Source organism: Gossypium raimondii, chromosome 12, assembly GCF_025698545.1.
Source record: "Gossypium raimondii isolate GPD5lz chromosome 12, ASM2569854v1, whole genome shotgun sequence".
NCBI classification, from domain to species: Eukaryota; Viridiplantae; Streptophyta; class Magnoliopsida; order Malvales; family Malvaceae; genus Gossypium; species Gossypium raimondii.
Window position 1 is genome coordinate 2,721,343 of NC_068576.1, and position 21,575 is coordinate 2,742,917.

At 34.3% G+C, this 21,575-nt stretch overlaps 2 protein-coding genes across 2 annotated transcripts; both read right to left on the minus strand.

Annotated features, from left to right (window-relative positions):
* Positions 1-142: 142 nt before the first annotated feature.
* On the minus strand, positions 143-7,087 carry LOC105762806 (scopoletin glucosyltransferase). Its single transcript, XM_012580712.2, is given in 10 exon segments — positions 143-529; positions 531-551; positions 553-634; positions 637-731; positions 733-961; positions 964-1,011; positions 1,014-1,154; positions 5,589-5,594; positions 6,432-6,853; positions 6,855-7,087. Coding segments are annotated over 10 exon segments (1,437 nt in total). The 5' UTR covers positions 7,040-7,087; the 3' UTR covers positions 143-321.
* Positions 7,088-17,575: 10,488 nt separating this feature from the next.
* Positions 17,576-19,322, minus strand: LOC105762803 (scopoletin glucosyltransferase). The gene has a single exon (XM_012580710.2). It carries the CDS (start codon positions 19,194-19,196, stop codon positions 17,733-17,735), a length of 1,464 nt encoding a protein of 487 aa, XP_012436164.1. The 5' UTR covers positions 19,197-19,322; the 3' UTR covers positions 17,576-17,732.
* Between the last annotated feature and the right edge of the window lie 2,253 nt (positions 19,323-21,575).

Here is a 21,575-nt window from a genome sequence, read left to right on the forward strand (position 1 = left end):
AACAATTTAATAAATGCTTTGAATAAGATTACAGCTGTATTTCATTTCATTCAACAAAATAATAGTAGGGTTATTAAAGGTACTTTGGTCATTTCAATTTTTTGTTTATGCTATTACAAATCTATTCAATTCAACCAAACTCAAGAATAAAATTACAGCTCCATTCCATTCAACTAAATAATTTGATTATTGATTACAACTCTATTTGATTAAAGTCGTATTCCATTCCTCCCAAACTTGTTAGAGCTTTATTTATAATGGTGAAGGAAATGACAACTAAACCTGGAACTACAAATATGATATGCGTGACTCATGATTCATTTAACGGCGTCGGGAGCTGAGTTGTTGAATTAGATCATTCAAATCACGGAAGGATGAACCTCCTTCTTCAACAGCTCTTTTAGCCATTTCTCCTAGTGCCTTGGCTCGCTTCTCATTTCTCTGCTTTTCACCCACCATTATCTCCTTCACCGCCTTCTCTATAGCATCTCTTTTCACAAAATCCCCACCACTTCTTTCCATTTTTCGTTCCAACTCCCACCCCAATCTTGAACATTTGTCACCGTTTTCATTGTAAAAGCGCTCATGATTTCTTGCCACGTCACCATCGGTAAACCAATTGAGACGCATTCCGGGTTGAATTCCATCCGCAATGAGTCACAAAAGCTCCAAGCGCTTCATGGTCAAGAATCAACACTTGTGGTGCCCATCCTCTTATCATAAGCCCTTGCCTTCCGTTCTCTCCTTAAACCCTTGAGCAACCAATCCTCTTCATTGTTGCTCTTTTCTTTCTTCACAACCCAAATGAAGTCTTTGCCTGTGCCTTCAATGGCGAAAGCTATCTCCGATTAATCGGCAAACATTAAAATCATTGCAGTTCCAAAACATATGTAAACCACCGATTTGGGTTGTTTAGAATCAAGCCGACTTAAACATTTTTGTTCATCGACCGATGGTTTCTTCCTCTATCTAATTTATCTTCAATGGCCCTATTGCACGGTGAAACAGGCCAACATGCCATGCCTTTCTTCCTATAACGTTCCTGTAGTGATCGACATAAGCGGCTTCTAGCTCATAGAAACTGTTGACGATGAACCCATAGCTTTTTAGCTCTGCTTCTCTCCATTTTTTAACCGACCTGGTAAGTTCATTTTCTTCATTTTGTGTGAAAGAAACTAGGTAATACAAAGAATTGTAAACAAAACTGATTTCAATTTTATTTCTTTTCTGTTTACTTGATTAATACCAAGTCAAATGACTATATTTATAGGAAGAAAATAACTTCCTTGCTTAACAACTTTGCTAACAACTCAGCTGATCTAACTGTCTCTCTAACTGATATTATCACTAACATGCATCCATCTTCCCTACGGGAACAACCCGAAGAAAATATCTAAACCGAGAAAAACACGAAACAGACAATGGTTTAGTTAAAACATCAGCAACTTGATCAGACGCAGGAACTTCGCCGATCAAAACAGAGCCATCGGCAACCTTCTCACGAACAAAGAATAAATCTAACTCCACATGTTTAAACTTAGAGTGTAGCACAGGATTGGCAGCAACAGCTACTGCACTGGAGCTATCACACCAAATATTGGGCTGAGTAGACAACCCAATATGTAACTCTTGAAGTAACGAAAGTATCCACAAAATATCACTAGTGACAGCAGCCAGACTTCGATATTCAGCTTCGGCCGTAGACCGAGACACTACTTGCTGTTTCTTAGAAGACCACGACACAGGATTAGACCCAAAAAAAACACAATATCCCGAAGTAGACCGCCGGTCATCAAAATCCAACCCCCAGTTTGCATCCGAAAAACCAACTAAGGACAAAGAATCAGATTGTCGAAAAACAATTCCAAAATCAAGAGTACCCGACATGTATCGCAATATTCTTTTAAGGGCAGCCATATGTACCGTGGTCGGATTATGAATGAATTGACAAATCCTGTTCACTGCATATGCAATATCAGGCCTAGTCATGACAACATACTGTAACGCACCAGCCAAACTCCTGTACTCCGTTGGATCGGAGAGAGGATCACCGTCACTCTTAGAAATATGTAACGAACTAATCATGGGCGTATGAACACTTTTAGCATTAGACAAACCACTACGATTCAGCAAATCCCGAATGTACTTCCTCTGACACAAATGAAGACACTTGGAAGAGGACCGAGTAACCTCAATTCCCAAAAAATAATGCAAATCACCCATATCTTTCAACGAGAATTCAGCATTCAATAGCTTCACAAACCTGTCAATAGATGACGACACATTCCCAGTTATGATTATGTCATCAACATACACAAGAACATAGATAGTGCAGTCAGATTGAACTCGCACAAACAAAGACGCATCTGATTTGGAACCAGCAAAACCAACCGTTAAGAGAAATGCTTTCAACTTCTCAAACCAAGCTCTTGGAGCCTGACGCAGAGCATACAAAGCTTTCTTTAACCGACAAACCAAGGGTCTCCCATCAACCCCAAACTTAAGATAACCAGGAGGTTGTTGCATGAACACTTTACTATCAACATCCCCATTCAAGAAGGCATTGTTGACATCAACTTGTCGAAGTAACCACCCTTTAGTAATTGCAACTGACAATATAACCCTTATAGTGGCAGGTTTTACTACTGGACTAAAAGTTTCTTGAAAATCGCAACCTGGGACTTGAGAATAGCCTTTCGCGACCAGACGTGCTTTATACCGTTCTACCGTACCATCTGGATTTTTCTTAACTTTAAACAACCATTTGCAACCAATAACTTTATGACCCAATGGTAAAGAGACCAGTTCCCAGGTACCATTGCGAATCAGAGCATCATACTCAGCTTGAGCAGTAGACTGCCACTCAGGACTCGCAAAAGCCTCCTCAATCGTTGACGGCTCTACAATTTCAACCGCAAGCACTCTAGGTTTAAAAATACCAGCTTTTGACCTAGTAGTCATGGGATGAACATTTACCTCAGGTATAGAAATCTCTGGTCCTGTAGGAACAGATGGAATTGGAACAACCGGTGTGGGAGACTGATCACCAGAATGTGACGAACTACTATGAGAAGAATTACTAGCAGAAATAGCATTTGTTGGAACCACTTCTATGCCATTTTGAGGAACCAAAACCTCATTCAAAGACGTATCATTAGGAGAATTAGCATTTGTTAGAACCACGTCTACACCACTCTGAGGAATCAACGTCTCATGCAAAGTACTTGGGCACGGGCAAACAAAACCAGTACCGGAGTTTCGACGACACGACACATTATTTTTGAGCACGGGAACACAGGTAAAAATAGTACTCACCTGCTTAGTAGACTGTGATAAAGTCGTCGGAGAAATAAATCGTGATTCATCAAACTCAACATGACGAGATACAATTATTCGACCATCAGGTAAAAGGCATTGGTAACCCTTGTGGCAAGAACTATACCCCAAAAACGTGCATGGTTGAGATCGAAAATCCAACTTGTGACGCTGAAACAGACGCAAATACGGGTAACAACAACATCCAAAAACACGTAAATGATTATAAGTAGGGTCACGCCCATACAAGGCTCTATACGGAGTCTTACCATCTAATACCGGTGTGGGAAGACGATTTATTAAATGAACTGCACAAGCAAATGCATATGACCAGAATTCCACTGAAAGTCCCGCCTGAGCTAAAAGAGTAAGCCCCATTTCCACAATGTGTCGATGCTTACGCTCCGCAACTCCATTTTGTTCAGACGTATGAGGACATGTGACTCGATGAATGATCCCATGTGACGCCAAAACGAAGCAAATGCTCGATATTCCCCACCCCAGTCGCTCTGAAATTGTTTGATGGTCTTCCCAAATTGATTCTGAACTAGTTTCTGAAACTGAATGAAGCAAGTCACCGCTTGAGACTTCTGTCGTATTAAATATACCCAAGTGAACCTAGAACACATGTCAACAAACGAGACATAATACCAATTTGAGCCAGAAGCAACCGAGGCAGGTCCCCATACATCCGAAACAACCAACGAAAATGGATCAACATATTCAGTAGTAGAATCCGAAAATGGCAATTTATGAAACTTTCCCTTTTTACAAGCGGTACAAACATCACTCACATCAACTTTATTCATAGCAATTTTATTGAATTTGAATTGACATTGATCAAGAACATTCTTAACAACATTCAACGATGGATGACCAAGACGTTTATGCCATAACGAACACAACTCACTGTCAGCAGTCTGAGTTGGACTTTCAACCTGAGCAGTAGACGAATGAAATGTAACAAGAATAGACGTATCTGACACGGAAAACTGATATAGCCCATTATGTATATGGCCCGTCAGCAAAACCTTCTGTGTTACTCTGTCCTTTATCACACAATAAGTGGGGTGAAACTCGAAGAAAACATCATTATCAGTTGCAAATTGTGAAACAGATAATAAATTCTTCCGAATAGCCGGAACACACAAAACATTAGATAACCGAAGTACTCTAGATTGTGTAGACAAACTACCTTGACCAACAGACGATATCATAGCAGGTGTACCATCATCCATTAAAAGATACGACGTACCTGAATATGGAACAGCATCACGAAGTGCCGAATCATCTTGACACACATGATTATTGGCACCCGAATCAGGATACCAGGATGTCGAACCAGCTGGCCTAGGAGCCGGGGAGTCAGATCCATCCCCACTAACCCCATTCTGCCCAGAGTTGATATGCGAACCTGAGGCAGACGGATCCGAATAGTCAGAAGCATGTAAATCTCCTAGCCTAGGAAGTCCAAAGCACGGATTTGACGCGGAGAAAACACGAGCTCGTGGCTTAGTTCGCCACGGAACTTCATAACCAACATATGGCGTAGTCGAATTAAGCTGCACATTATTCGACACGGGGTTAGTAACGGACAGCCCAATACCATCATTTGGCCCAAAGCCATCAATTGGCCCAAAATTGCGAGTAAATCCACCATTAGGCCCTCCACCATTCGGCCCACTTGATTGTGGCCTATACACATTATTGTCAAAAGTCGGCCTGACCCCTCCACCATTTGGCCCACTTGGTTGTGGCCTATACGCATGTTGCTCAACACCTGACCTGGGCCCACCACCAATCGGCCCTGCATACTGACCACAAAAGCTATTAAAACCATCAGCACAATAATTTTGACCAAGTGTAAAGCAATTTTGACCATAGCCATAATTATTTTGACCATCCTGAGCATTGAATTGACTAGGGCCAAATTCAGATTGACCAAGGTTCGAAAACCTAGGCCGTGTATTTGGTGTTGAAGGCCAACCACGATCTCCAGATTCACGAGAGGGCGGCATCGGCAACTGCATCGGAGGTGCCTCATCACGGTGGTACCGATAGTAGCAGCGTTGAGCGACGTGACCGAACCTAAAGCAGATCTGACATTGGAGACGTGGCCGGAAGTTCCTTCCACGTCCGCGCACACCCGAACGGCCCCCGCGCGTCGCTCCATCCGTGGCCGAGACCGATGAATCTTCCACCAGATTCGCACTATACACAGCATCTTGATCCGACGGAACATGACAATTTTCGCACTCAATCAACGCATCCACCAGCCGCTGAAATGGAAGAAGAGTCGTGGCTAATGAAACAGAGGAGACCACACTTTCGAACTCGGACGGAAGACCCGCAAGCATGACCGCCGTCCGTTCCGCCACTGAAATGGAAGATCCAGACGCTTCAAGGTGAGCACAAATACTCTTTAACTTGGCAACGTAGTCGCGGATCGACATACTCCCTTTCTTGAGAGAGTGAAGTTCATGGCGCGACCTCATTGTCAAGATCATGTCGGCAAGACAAACATCGCCAATGCAGTAGTCCATACTTCAGATGCCGATTGTATATCCATAAAGGATGACAGAATAGGCGAGCTTATGGTGGAAAGAAGCCACGAAGTGAGGAGGTTGTCCTGTTGTTGAAACACAGATGTCGGCGGATTGGGTACAAGAGCACCATCGGATGCTTGCACAAATCTCGGTGGCGCAGACACAGATCCATCAAGAAAACCAAATAAATCATATCCATTGACAATGAACCGAACCTGTTGCTTCTACTGAAGAAACGTCCCTTCTTCAAGCTTTACAACCTCATGCCGAGGGAATGAATTCACGACTTGATCAGCAGCAAACACGGAGCCATTCAACTCAACAGAGTCTGAAGCAGCGGAATTCGTGGTGGCCATGACTAAGAACGCCTAGCAATTGATACCATGAAAGAAACTAGGTAATACAAAGAATTGTAAACAAAACTGATTTCAGTTTTATTTCTTTTCTGTTTACTTGATTAATACCAAGTCAAATGACTATATTTATAGGAAGAAAATAACTTCCTTGCTTAACAACTTTGCTAACAACTCAGCTGATCTAACTGTCTCTCTAACTGATATTATCACTAACATTGTGTAAAAATAACAGCCATCTGATCTCTTGTGAGTTTAATATCACCAGGAACGTTAGGAAACACAAAAGGTTCAGAACCTGATTTGACTTTCTTTTGTGGCTCATATAGACTAACAGAATCTGATATACACAACGACAAGAAATTGCCACCATTAAACATCAACCTGGGGATGTCATACTTGTCTGCAATATCACTGGCCCAAGTGAAAAACATATCGACGAGCAAGCAATCTGGTTTACATTCTTGTATGAGCTGCTCAAAGGGTTGTTCAAACATATCTGCGGCCTTGAAGAATTTGGCAATCATATCCAAGTTGACTCCTTGGGAACTTGGGATGGAATCAAAGTTTTCACACCCTCGGGTAATCCAAACTTCAACACAAGGAAAGTTAAGGACTTTGAGGTGGATATCAAGCTCAATTCTTGCTTCTTTCGATGGTGCTGGAGATGAAAGGAACATTGAGTGGAGTGGTGACGATGGTTGTCTTTACACCTCTCATAGCGAACAGCTTGGTCATATCAACCATGGGTATCATATGGCCGTGCCCCATGAAAGGAAAGAACAAAACATGAAGCTTAGGATTCTCAGTCGCGTCAACACCCATATTTTTTTCCTTTTCAATAAAATGATTCAGAACACAGAGAAAGGTCAGATTGTAAGAAACTGATGAAGAGATCAGACATGTGGATGGCACTTATGGAACTTTAGGTTCATCATCTTTTTCACTAAAATAAAGGGTAAACTACCCACATTGTCCCCCAACTTTAGCTCCTTGTAATTTAGTCGCCCAACTTTTAAAGCGATTTCATTTTGGTCACTAAAAATATCCTTTTTTAAGTATTAATCGAGGTAAAAAAAATTAAGGATTAAAATGAAAAAATGGTAAAACCTAAAATAATGCATTAAAAATTTTCAAATTGTACTTGTTTATTATCCCATTGTTGAAAGTTGTAAATTTCTTTTTTTTCAGTACTTTAATTTTAAATTTGAAACATCGAAATCAATTAAATAAATTATTGAAAAAATTATCACTTGATAATTCACCAATTTGTTACTATAATATTAAAATTAATTAATTTAATCTCCTTATAAAATTTAATATTTAATATTATGTTTTCATATTATCCTTAATGGAATCAACTTAATTAACTTGATTTTATTTTATTTTTTTTACTCCGACCAATACTTTAAAAGATTTTTTTTGTGACCAAAATGAAAGTGATCCGGAAGTTAGGTGACCAAAATAAAAGTGTAAACCTGATGTGATATGTACAATCAAATGCCATTAGAGATTTAACGTTTAGGAAACTAAAATGAAAGCGTCCTGAAAATTAGATGACCAACTGAATAATTTACCCTAAAATAATGATCCATTTATGACCAAAAAAAAAGAGTTAAATGCGCCCAAGCTTTTAGCCATCGTTTAGATTAGGGGTGAGCATTCGATCGAATCGAATCAAATCGAAAATTTTCGAGTTAATCGAGTTTTCGAATCTCATTTTATCATCCTAACTTTATTTGAAGTTTTCTCGAATCGAGTCGAGTGAGATGGAATTCGAATCGAATCGAATCGAATATATTTGTTCGAGTTAAATTTTAAAAAATAATTTTGGGTCCTTGTAACCATTGTCACCCATCGTAATAAAATTTGTCCACCTTAATCAAATTTTTATTAACTTTCATCACTTCATAATTTATTTATTAATTTTTATATATTGGTTAGCTTCTTTGCTTGCTTAGTTGTTTCAATTATCTTGATTCTTGTCACTATGTATTTTAGAATTAAAAAATATTAAATGTAAAAATATGATTTTTCAATAAAAGTTATTTTAAAAATAAAATGTGAAATTGATACCAATATAAAATTTAACACGAATATTTTATGGCATAATTAATAAATCAATTTTAATATAAATATTCAATATGACTAAACAATTCAATAATATAAAAAATATAAAATGTGAAATTTAATTTAATAATATAAATAGTAGATATAAATAAAATTATTACTATTTATGTTTAGTGATTTTTTGGATAATTTCAATTTTTATTTGAGAGTAAAGGGTGAGAAGTAAAAGTTTAGGGGAAAAATAAAAAGTTTTAGAGAATAAAAGTTTGAGGGAAAGTAAATAGGGGGAGTAAAATTTTAGAGGGAAAATATTAAAAAAAAATTAGAGGGGGGAGGGTTTGGGGTAGATGGGAGGTGGGATGGGAAGAGAATAAAAGTTTTAGGGGAAAAGTGGGAGGAAATAAAAATTTTGGGGGAAAATAAAAGGTTTTGAGGGTTTTGAGGGTTTTGGGGAGTAAAATTTTGAGAAAAAATAAATGAGAGAGTAAAATTTTGGTGGGAAATGGATTTTGGGTAGATTGGGGAGTAAAAGTTTTGGGGGGAAAGTGGGAAGGAGTAAAAGTTTTGAGGGAAAAGTAAAAAGGTTTGGGAGTTTGGGGTAAAAATGTAAAATATTATAGTTTGATATTCGAATTATTCGAATTATTCGAGTTATTCGAATTCGAAAACTCAACTCGATTCGAACTTGAAATTCGAAAAAAAAATTCGAGTTGATTCGAATAACTCAATTAACTCGAATAACTCGATTCGTTTAACTCGAAATTCGAATTTTTTTCAATTTTTTCGAGTCGAATCGAGTTTTGCTCACCCCTAGTTTAGATAATGATCAAATCGTTTAAAAAGTGCCTGAAAGTGAGGGATAAACTTTTTTAAAAGAACTCAAAATAAAGATTTTTCAAATATTATATATTAAGTTTCAAATTATATTCTGATTACTTTTTTTTTCTTTTCAATCAAATATCTAATTTAAGGTTTGTAAACACATCAATATTTACCTAATTTTTTCTACAAATAAGACTAAAGTATATGCCCAACCATTCTTTAATCACTTATGTAAAGATTAGTTCCTTATTTAACATTTACAAGGAATCTCTAAAATGTTAAAGGAAATAATTTAAACATTTACCAAATAAACAAACCACTAAAGAAATCCTCGTGATCCTAATCTGATGACGAAGAGGGTTAGAGGTGTTACATATGTTTTGGCAGTTACGCATTGTATTTTTTAGCTTTTCTTCTCCTAGTTAAACTCTGTTTTTAGTTTTCCACTTAAACTCTTATTAGTGTAGGTTATTTTAATATATTTTGACCTATAAATTTAGCTTATAAATAGAACATTTTTCCATCCTAGAAAAATAACCCATTGAACATTTAGGTATTAGCTTTTATAAGCTTTTAGAGAATTTTGTATTTATGTTTTGAAGGTTCTTATTTCGGGTTTTGGAGTTTAGTTTTATCTCTATATTTTGTATTCTTCGTTTATGCCATTTTAGTGAAATCATCTTTGCCCGTGACTTTTTATCCTCTTCGGAGGGTTTTTTTTCACGTAAAATATTTGTGTTTAATCTTTTTAATTTTTTTGTTATGTTACCTGTTCGTTATTTAAACCATGTTTATCCCCAACAAGATGGTATCAGAACTAGTTCAATTTTTGTAATCAACCTGTTCAGAAATGACAATAATAATGTTTGATATTGTTAAGTTCGATGGCATCACAAATTTTAATCTGTGGCAAGTTCTGATGACGACAATTCTGATTCTGAGCGATTTTGAGAATGTCTTTATAGAGAAGAAGCTTGAAGACATGGATAATCAAAATATGATAGGTTAGATAAAAAAATCTCTGTTAATGATTCAATTATGTCTAACAAATAATTTGTTGCAGGAGGTTTTGATATAGAAAACAAAATTCATCTTATGGAAAATGTTAGAAACCTTCTATGCGACAAAGTCTCTAGCTAACCGATTGGTGTTGAAACAACATCTATACACATTTCACATGGACGAAAATGAACACTTTAGAGGTCCAATTAATCAATCAATTTATTACTATTTTGAATGGTTTAAAGAATGTTAGTGTTCAGATTGACAATGAAGATCAGACTATGTTATTATTGTGCTTTTTACCCTCTTCATACATGTCCTTCAAAAAGACTCTGATTTATGGCAGAGATAATCTCTCATTCGGGGATGTGAAGGGTCATTTGTTGAGTAAATACAAACTCGACAACGAGTTTGGGTCAGATAGACAAACCTCGATTTTGGTAGCATCAAGGAAGCTAGACTAGAGATTTCGCTATTATAAGAAGTTAGGTCACGTCAAGGTAGATTGTTACAAACTGTGAAATGAAAGGGCTACTGAGAGCAACAAGGAAGATTTAGCTAGAGCTAAGTTGGCCAATGACAAGGGTGATGATTTCTTGTTGGTGTTAACAAGTAAAAGCTCCAAGCTTGCATCCAAGTGGATCCTGAATTCGGGGTGTTCTTTTCATATGTATCTCAACATGACTGGTTCTCTACATACAATTTAGTTGAAAGTAGAGTTGTGCGCATGGGGAATGGTTTACCCAGTAAGGTAACTGGTATTGGTATTGTTCAGATTAGGATGCACGACGAGATAATTAGAACACTGTCAGATGTCAGGCATGTGCCTGATATAAAAAAAAATCTAATCTCTTTGGGAATTTTAGACTTAAAGGGTTGTAGAGTTAACATCGAGTCAAATGACATTAAGGTATCATGTGGGGCTCTTATTTTGATGAAAGGTAATAAGATTGACAGTCTTTATGTTCTGGAAGGATCAGCGGTGACTGGTGAAATAGGACATCCCTTGTTTGTTAAGGAATCGAAGTTGACTCGTTTGAAGTAGAGACAACTTGATGATATGAGGGAAAAAGTATGACCATTTCATATAAGAGAGGTTCTCTTTTGGGTGTAGGTTTTGAAAATATAGGGCATTGCGTTTGTGGAAATCAGACAATGGTTAGTTTTGATTTGGCAATGCACTAGTCTTTCAACTTCTAAGAACAAATTCGACTCAGTTAATATCCTCTATAGTTCTAGATAAGCCTATGGCAGACTTTGGAAAAAAGATGTTGTGGAAATAAGAGTCAAGGTGGAGATTTGTGGAGTTATACCTCGTATTTTTCAGCTTTTCTTCTCCCAATTAAACTCTATTTTTAGTTTCTCACTTAAACTCTGATTAATGTAGGTTATTTTAATATTAGTTTCCCACATAAACTCTAATTAATGTAGGTTATTTTAATATTAGTTTCCCACATAAACTCTAATTAATGTAGGTTATTTTAATATTATTTGACCTACAAATTTAGCTTATATATAGGCTCTTTTTCCACCCTAGAAAAAATAACCCATTACACATTTAGGTATTAACTTTTACAAGCTTTCAGAGAATTTTGTGTTTAAGTTTTGAGGGTTCTTATTTTGGGTTTCTAGGTTTAGTTTTTATCTCCATCTTTTGTACTATTTATTTATGTCATTTTAGTGAAATTACCTTTACCCGTGGTTTTTTATCTTTTTCGGATGAGTTTTTCCACGTAAACTATTTGTGTTCGATATTTTCAATTTTTTTGTTATTTTACTTGTTCGTTGCTTAAACCGAGTTTATCTTTAAAGATCTCGAAACATTTTTCCTTTTCTCCCTAGGCATTGTAAACCTTGCTATGCTTTACCAACCAGGTTTCATACATTTCCCTTATCTAAGCCTCGGTTCTTTGCCATTGTTGTCCACCATGTCTGAGAATATACTCAATTATTGACATGTCCAACCCAGATGATAGGGTTATTAGAAAGAAAATGAAAAAGAAACTACAAGAAGGTTGGGGTTGGGGTTAGGGTTAGGGTTAAGGTAGATGAGGGTTATTTATAATTTATATATGAGAAAAGAATGGAAAGAAATAGAAGGAAATTGTGTTGAAAATGGAGTATTGAGTTTTGTATCTATCACGGTTTGGTAGTAGCACAACGTGACCCACCCACTAGAGGTGTCCATAGACCGAGCCTGGCCGGGTTTAGGACAGGTTTGGGCTGGGCCCAACTAAAATTTTAGGCTCGATTGGTAGGCCCGCCCTGAAAAACAAGTTGATATTTTTGTCCAAGCCTGACTTATATAATATATGCTTAACCCGGGTCCGGTCCGACCCTTTTTAAAAAAAAATTTATTACATAAAATAAATTTTAAAAAAATATATCAAATAAACTAGAAAATTAAAACAGATAATTCCCAAAAATTATTAAATTGTATTAACAAATATTAAAAATTGGATGAAAACTTATTAAAAAGAGGCAAATGAATTACCACAAAGGCATCTAAGTAAAAAAAAAACATAATTGATGCAGTTCAAATGTTCAATACAAGCATTTAAGCATAATACGATAATCGATGCAAATGAGTTACCACAAAGGCATCTAAGTAAAGAAAACATAATTGATGCAGTTCAAATGTTCAATACAAGCATCTAAGCATAATACCCATAATCAATGCAAATGAGTTACCACAAAGGATTTAAGTAAAAAAAAAAACCATAATTGTTGCAATTCAAATGTTTAATACAAGCATCTAAGCATAATACCATGATTGACGGAGTTCAATACAAGCATCAACCAAATAAATTTTTTCAATTTGTAAATAAAGCTGGAAATTAGCTTGTGAAATAAAAGGAAAATTTATATAAATTTGTGAATTAATAAAAAGTTTGTGGAAATAAATAAATAAATAAATAAAGATAAACAATGATCGAAAGTGTTTAAATGTGAGTGGAATCGTGATATTCTTAACAATATTGATAATGATACAAAAATCATTTTCACTGTATTTAAATTTTAAAAATGATGTTTTTATGATAATTGGAGACAAATGAGCAACGACAAAGTTGTAGAAGGCAGAGAAGTGAAAACCAATAGCAACACTAGCGAAGAAGCAAGAAGTGAAAACAACAAAAAGAAGAGAAACAACAATGACGACAGTAGCGAAGAAACAAGTGAAATGCAGTAGAATGAGGAGAAGCAAGAAACGAGCGAAAAAGAAGCAAGAAGCAACACAAAAATTTAGGATTAGGGATTAAGGGGAAATAAGAATTGAAAAGGGAAAGAGGAACATCGAGACTGGGTCTACTGGGAAGTGGGAATAATAGTAAAAATTTTAGGTTACTAAAATCGGTCAGGCCAAGAATAAAAATTTATTGCCCGAAGCCTGGCCCATTTTTAAAACGGGCCTCATTATGAAATCCAAACCTATTTTTCGAGCCTATATTTTTATCTAGACCCTCTCATGGACATAAATAGGTCTATCACCCACCCATGGACAAATCTACCACCCACCCATGACCACCTATATTTTGAAAGATCTTTTTTCGTATTATTATACTTGGATAAGGTTTCATTTACTGCTTTCATTTAGGTATAGGTTTGGTGTGGACGCCATTATCCCATTTAGATGAAAACCAAAACTCGATTAACCATATTATTGTTGAAATAAATTTAATTAATTTTTATTTTTGTGCGGTGCACGATTTAATTGCGTATATTAATTTTATAATTATTTAACATTAAATTTTGTTTAACATCATTAATGAATGTACTAAAAAATTAATAAATTGAGAAAGTAATTTAATTACAGAATATTTTAAATATATATAACTAATTTAGAATATGTATATTAATGTTATTTAATCTTTAAAATCTTTAATATTAAAATAATACAAAATTCATTATAATTTGAATAACAATATAATTCAGTATAATTTAAATAATATTACTAATATTTTTATAGGTTATTTATTTTATATATACCGGGAAATTATTTTATTTTAATGTTTTTATACAATATTAAAGATAGGAGATAGGGGAATTTGTTTTAATATTAAATTTTGATATTTTATAATTATCTTTGGAAAATGCTATTAATATATGTCCTTTTAAAACTATATTTTAAAATTAATAATTTTTTTAACAATATCACTATAGGTTCTGATCTAGAGGTGCTCATGGGTCGGGCGGTCCGGCCTAGCCCGACGGCCCGCCCGAAATATGGGAGGGTTTGGGTAAAAATATTGGCCCGAAATATGGGCTTGGGCAAATGGGTCGGGCCTCGGGCACAACTTTTTTGGCCCGGGCCCGGCCCGGCCCGGCCCGATATAATAAATATATTTATTTTTTTAATTTTTTTAATTTTAAAATATTTTTAAAATACTTTTTTTAATTTTAAAATATTTTAAAATACTTTTTTTAATTTTTAAAATAAATTTTTGGTATTTTATTTAAAAAAGGGCCGGGCCCGGGCTTATGATTTTTTTCCTAGGCTGGGCCTGGGCAAAATTTTAGGCCCATATTTCGGGCCGGGCTGGGCCCGAGCCTAGGACCCGGGCTGAAATTTTTTTATGGGCCCGGCCCGGCCAGGCCCATGAGCACCTCTATTCTGATCATATCTGCTCTTTTTAACACAATACTTAGAACTACCCATAGTCTTTCCCCAACCTCTAAATAAGAGGATAATGCGTTTTAGCACACTCAAACTCACATCCTCCTACATTGATAACAATGTCTATACCAATTGAGCTAATACCTAATCAGAACCAAAAAAAAATTATATATTAAAAAAAACCCAATCGGCAAGAGATAATATATTTTAAAAAAATTATATTTAATATATAAAAATGCTAAAAATAAATTTAAAGCATGAAATAACTTGAAAAATTAGAAGGCAATAAGTAAAAGAATAATTCATTCAATTTAAAAATAAATACTTGAAATAGAGTATATCATATGTCAAAAATTGTAATGTGAACATGAATGTTTATTTTTTTATTTAGCCACAACCTTATAATATATATATATATATATACCATTTGAATGTATTTTATTTATATGTAGAGAAAAGGATGAGAATATGGAATTAAGATGAATTGCCCAATTTAGAGATAATATTGAAATTAATTAATGCAATGATTATAATTATTAAAAGCTGTGAAATAATATATTAATTAGTTGATTTGCTCGAGAGGTTAAAAGGGGCCGTCGCTAATATTATGTAAAAAGTAGATATAAAGTTATTTAATATTTTAAATTTTTTATATTTAATTATAAATGAGATAATATTATAAAATTAATAGCACGTTTAGTTGGTTGTAATAGCGAACCGGTTCCGTTTCTATTCTGAGGGCAATTGTTCTCTGTTAGTTTGCTTGGCCGAATGCCCCTGAATAACCACTCTTTACTTCATCCTTTGAAAGTCTATTTCAAGCAACTCAGAATATATATTTTTCTATTATTTCCATTTTAACCTAACCAAAAGCCAAAAGGGAAAAGAAAAAATGGTAATAACAAAAATCATTCAACACATCCCCACGAGGGAAACTTGCTGCAAATTGAAGAGAAACTCTAATTGAGTTAATTCATAGTCATTGCAACTTCTTTTCTGCCTCTTCACATCTCTTTGCAACCCCTGCTACTATTATTTTTTCTGGCAACTGCTTTGTTGCCTCTTCACGTATCTCTGCAACCCCTGCTGCTCACGTCTCTTTGCAACCCCTACTTATTTGCTTTGTTTTTTTGGCGTGGCTGCTGCAATTGATTTTACAGGTGAGGGTATTATGCTTAAAATAGATAGGAGAGCAAGAAAGTCAATGCTAGTTCCTAACAATTAAATGAATAGGTTAAACTATTCTTGAGTAGAAAACAAGGATCTAATCTTTAGGTAGCTTTTGATGTAATACAATATAATTAAATAGTTTTAGATAAAATTAGTGAATTCTAGCATTATGCACAACTGGATCAACATGTTAGGTTATTCAAGGTTGGTTGGGTAATTTAGTTTGAGATGTTAAGTATTTCCACTTGATTTTCATTTGTTTGAAATATAGTTCTATTTAGAATCTTTTAAATAATTGTGATTTTAATAATAATGACTTAGCATACTGAATTTTTTTATAATTTTCCAGCGGTGTTTTTATTAGATTTTAATTGTTCTTTTAAAATTTTTAATAATTTCTTGTATTATCATGTTTTTTTATTATATTTTAAAATTTATTCTCAGGTTTTGTTAATTTATAATTTTCATTTATGGAGACAAATCAAGATGAAATAGTTTGTCGAGAAAAAAGATAATTCCGTCGAAGAAATAAAAGTGGGACTGAAAGTGCATTCTGAAGAAGGGGCTTATAATCTTTATAATCAGTTTGCTTTGAGTAAGGGGTTTAGTATTCGAAGAGGAAATAAGAGACGAAGCATGACTGAGCCTATAAGACAACGTGAATTTTTATGCTCGAAATCTGGGTATCATGAACACGAAGATGTTGGCAAAGTGAAAAAAATTTGATCGTCTAGAGACAAGGATAGGTTGTCAAGCTAAAATTCGTTTTACAATAGAAAAATGTGTTTGGGTTGTTTCTTAACTTTAATGATTATCATAATTACCACTTAGCAACTTCAGAAGAAAGAATTAATTTAAGATTAGGAAGAAAAAATTTGGAAGGACATGGAGATGTTATTCGTTCAATGGTTGCTATAGGAATTAAACAAACAAGTTCATATCCGTTTCTCAGGAAGGAAACTGAGTTTGAAAATATTACATTTACCAAACGAGATTGTCATAATTTCTTGCAAATTGAAAGAGAGAAACTAATTGAAGCAGGGGATGCAGAGAGCATTATCAATTTTTTCAAATATAAGCAAGCTAAATACCCTATGTTTTTCTATTCAATGCAAGTGGACCAGAATAATCGACTAGCTAATTTTTTTTTGGAGAGATGGAATATCAAAATTGGATTACGATTGTTTTGGAGATGTTCTTGTGTTTGATACCACGTATAGAACTAATAAGTATAATTTGGTTTGTGCTCCATTTGTCTGAATCAACAATCACTAGAATAATATTTTGTTTGGTTGTGCTTTTTTATCGAATGAAACCATTGAGTCATTTACTTGGCTATTTGAAACATTTTTAGAAGCCATGGGCCATCGACAACCGAAGAGTATTTTCACTGATCAAGATCAAGCGACGATGAAAGCAGTAGAGATTGTCCTCCCAGAATCTTCTCATAGATTATGCATGTGGCACATTTCAAATAATGAAAAACAACATCTTGCTAACCGTTTTGCCAATGCTGAGTTCAAAGCACAATTTAATAAATGCTTTGAATAAGATTACAGCTCTATTTCATTCCATTCAACAAAATAATAGCAACAAAATAATAGCAGCAGGGTTGTTAAAGGTACTTTGGTCATTTCAATTTTTTCTTTATGCTATTACAAATCTATTCAATTCAACCAAACTCAAAAATAAAATTAGAGTTTCATTCCATTCAACTAAATAATTTAATTATTTATTACAACTCTATTTGATTAAAGTCATATTCCATTCCTCCCAACGTGAAGGAAATGACAACTAAACCTGGAACTACAAATATGATATGCGTGACTCATGATTCATTTAACGGCGTCGGGAGCTGAGTTGTTGAATCAGATCATTCAAATCACGGAAGGATGAACCTCCTTCTTCAACAGCTCTTTTAGCCATTTCTCCTAGTGCCTTGGCTCTGCTTCTCATTTCCTCTGCTTTTTCACCCACCATTATCTCCTTCACCGCCTTCTCTATAGCATCTCTTTTCACAAAATCCCCCACCACTTCTTTCCATTTTTTCGTTCCAACTCCCACCCCAATCTTCAGAACATCTGTCACCAGTTTTTCATTGTAGAACTGCTCCGCGAACACTGGCCACGTCACCATCGGCAAACCAGCTGAGACGCATTCCAGGGTTGAATTCCATCCGCAATGAGTCATAAAAGCGCCAACTGCTTCATGGTCAAGAATCAACACTTGTGGTGCCCATCCTCTTATCATAAGCCCCTTGCCTTCCGTTCTCTCCTCAAACCCTTCAGGCAACCAATCCTCTTCATTGTTGCTCTTTTCTTTCTTCACAACCCAAATGAAGTGCTGCCCTGTGGCTTCAATGGCGAAAGCTATCTCCGTTAACTGAGCAGCATTGAAATCGACTGCAGTTCCAAAACATATGAAAACCACCGATTTGGGTTGTTTAGAATCAAGCCAGCTTAAACATTTTTGTTCATCGACCGATGGTTTCTTCCCTCTATCTAATTTATCTTCAATGGCCCTATTGCACAGTGAAACAGGGCCAACATGCCATGCCTTTCTTCCTATAACGTTCCTGTAGTGATCGACATAAGCGGCTTCTAGCTCATAGAAACTGTTGACGATGAACCCATAGCTTTTCAGCTCTGCTTCTCTCCATTTTTTAACCGACCTGGTAAGTTCATTTTCTTCATTTTGTGTAAAAATAACAGCCATCTGATCTCTTGTGAGTTTAATATCACCAGGAACGTTAGGAAACACAAAAGGTTCAGAACCTGATTTGACTTTCTTCTGTGGCTCATATAGATTAACAGAATCTGATATACACAACGACAAGAAACTGCAACCATTAAACATCAACCTGGGGATGTCGTACTTGTTTGCAATATCACTGGCCCAAGTGAAAAACATATCGACGAGCAAGCAATCTGGTTTACATTCTTGTATGAGCTGCTCAAAGGGTTGTTCAAACATATCTGCGGCCTTGAAGAATTTGGCAATCATATCCAAGTTGACTCCTTGGGAACTTGGGATGGAATCAAGGTTTTCACAGCCCTCGGGCAATCCAGCTTCAACACAAGGAAAGTTGAGGACTTTGATGTGGATATCGAAGCCTGAATTCTTGCTTCTTTCGATGGTGGTGGAGATGAAAGGAACATTAAGTGGAGTGGTGACGATGGTTGTCTTTACACCTCTCATAGCGAACAGCTTGGCCATATCAACCATGGGTATCATATGGCCGTGCCCCATGAAAGGAAAGAACAAAACATGAAGCTTAGGATTCTCAGTCGCGTCAACATCCATATTTTTTTCCTTTTCAATAAAATGATTCAGAACACAGAAAAATCAGATTGTAAGAAACTGATGAAAAGATCCGACCTGGATGGCACTTATGGAACTTTAGGCTCATCATCTTTTTCACCAAAATAAAGGGTAAACTACCCACTTTGTCCCCCAACTTTAGCTCCTTGTAATTTAGTGGCCTAACTTTTAAAGCGTTTTCATTTTGGTCGCTAAAAATATCTTTTTTAAGTATTGACCGAGGTAAAAAAAATTAAAGATTAAAATGAAAAAATGGTAAACCTAAAATAATGCATTAAAAATTTTCAAATTGTACTTGTTTATTATCCCATTGTTGAAAGTTGTAAATTTCTTTTTTTTTTCAGTACTTTGGTCGCTAAAATATCTTTTTAAGTATTGACCGAGGTAAAAAAATTAAAGATTAAAGGTAAAACTTAAAATAATGCATTAAAATTTTCAAATTGTACTTGTTAATTATCCCATTGTTGAAAGTTGTAAATTTCTTTCTTTTCAATACTTAAATTTTAAATTTCAAAACATCAAAACCAATTGAATAAATTATTGAAAAAATTATCACTTGATAATTCAGCCGATTTGTTACTATAATATTAAAATTAATTAATTTAATCTCCTTATAAAATTTAATATTTAATATTATGTTTTCATATTATCCTTAATGAAATCAACTTAATTAACTCGATTTTATTTTATGTTTTTTTACCCTGACCAATACTTTAAAAAGATTTTTTTTTTGTGACCAAAATGAAAGTTCTGGAAATTAGGTGACCAAAATAAAAGTGTGAACATGACGTGATGTGTACAATCAAATACCATTAGAGTTTTAACGTTTAGGTGACTAAAATGAAAGCGTCCTGAAAACTAAGTGACTAACTGCATAATTTACCCTAAAATAATGATCCACTTATGAAAAAAAAGAAAAGAAGAAGTTAAATGCTTAAATTGGAGCCCAAGCTTTTAGCCATTGTTTAGATAATGCTCAAATCTTTTAAAATAGGCATGTAATAGTCTAACATCTATAAAAAGGGTATAAATGAAGGCTAAACTTTTAAAAATGATCAAATAAGGGCCTAACTTTTTTGAAAGTGTTTAAATAAGGGATAAACCTTTTTAAAAGAGCTCAAATAAGGGTTTCTCAAATATCGTATATCAAGTTTCGATTACTTTATTTTCTTTTCAAACAAATATCTAATTTAAGATTTCAAATCACATCAATATTTACATAATTTTTTCTACAAATAAGACTAAAGTATATGCCCAGCCATTATTTAATCACTAATGTAAAGATTAGTTCCTTATTTAACATTTACAAGGAATCTCTACAATGTTAAAAAGGAAATCATTTAAACATTTACCAAATCAACAAACCACTAAAGAAAAGGTGCATTTCTTACTATTTGTCGTTTCCGAGACAAAATCTCCGTCCGCCGTCGACATATCTCTGCCATCCACTAATACCTTTGTCCTTAGTGTCTTGTTAATATTTTATTTTTGACAGTTCAAGAAGAAGAGATGTTTAAGTTTAGCGTTTTTAGGGTGAAAATGTAATTTTATTATTATTAATTTAAAATTTTATAATTTATAAAGGGTTTAAATGAAATTTTTATTTTATTTTAGTAGAGGTTAGACCCTGTCTACTTCCTAAATCCGCCCTGTCTAGGACCAAGATTAAATTAACGATAATTGAGTTAGGTTTCAATGTTTTAATTTGTATTTATTAAATTTTAATTTAGGTTAAGTTGAATGATTTAATAGGCATTTAGTATTTTGTAATTAAATATTAAATTCTTTTGAAAGTCTCTTTTATGGAATTTTGCAAATCTGGAAACAATTTATATCTTTATTTTAAGACATATTTTGTTTTATTTTACTCATAAGCTAGTTTCTTTATTTCTATATGTGTTGGTTGTATGTATTAATTATTATATATTAAATTTATTTTTAATTTTAAAAATAAATCAGTACTCTTCACAAATAATATTAAATAATATATTCTAAATACTATATAAAATATTATAAAATATGTACTATTTAAATATTATATTTTAATATTGTAAAATACTATATTACCTTGCTCCAGAATTTAATATTTCGAAAATGCAATAAATTCTTGCTTTATTATATATGTAAAATATGATACATACATATATATATATATATATATGAAGTTGAATATCTATTTTACTTATTAAAATTGGATTCTTAATTATAATTTGACATCCATTTTGAATTATAGAATGAATTATTATTGGTCTAAAATTAAGGTAATATTATTTAAATTTTGATTATTACATTTATCAAATCTTATTCTTACTCAAAAGGTATATAATAATTTCATAGATATTTTAGGATTGTTTTTTCATA

Bases quoted from the DNA above. Each gene is read 5' to 3' on its own strand.
- LOC105762803 (XM_012580710.2), bottom strand. From the start codon at position 19,196: ATGGATGTTGACGCGACTGAGAATCCTAAGCTTCATGTTTTGTTCTTT.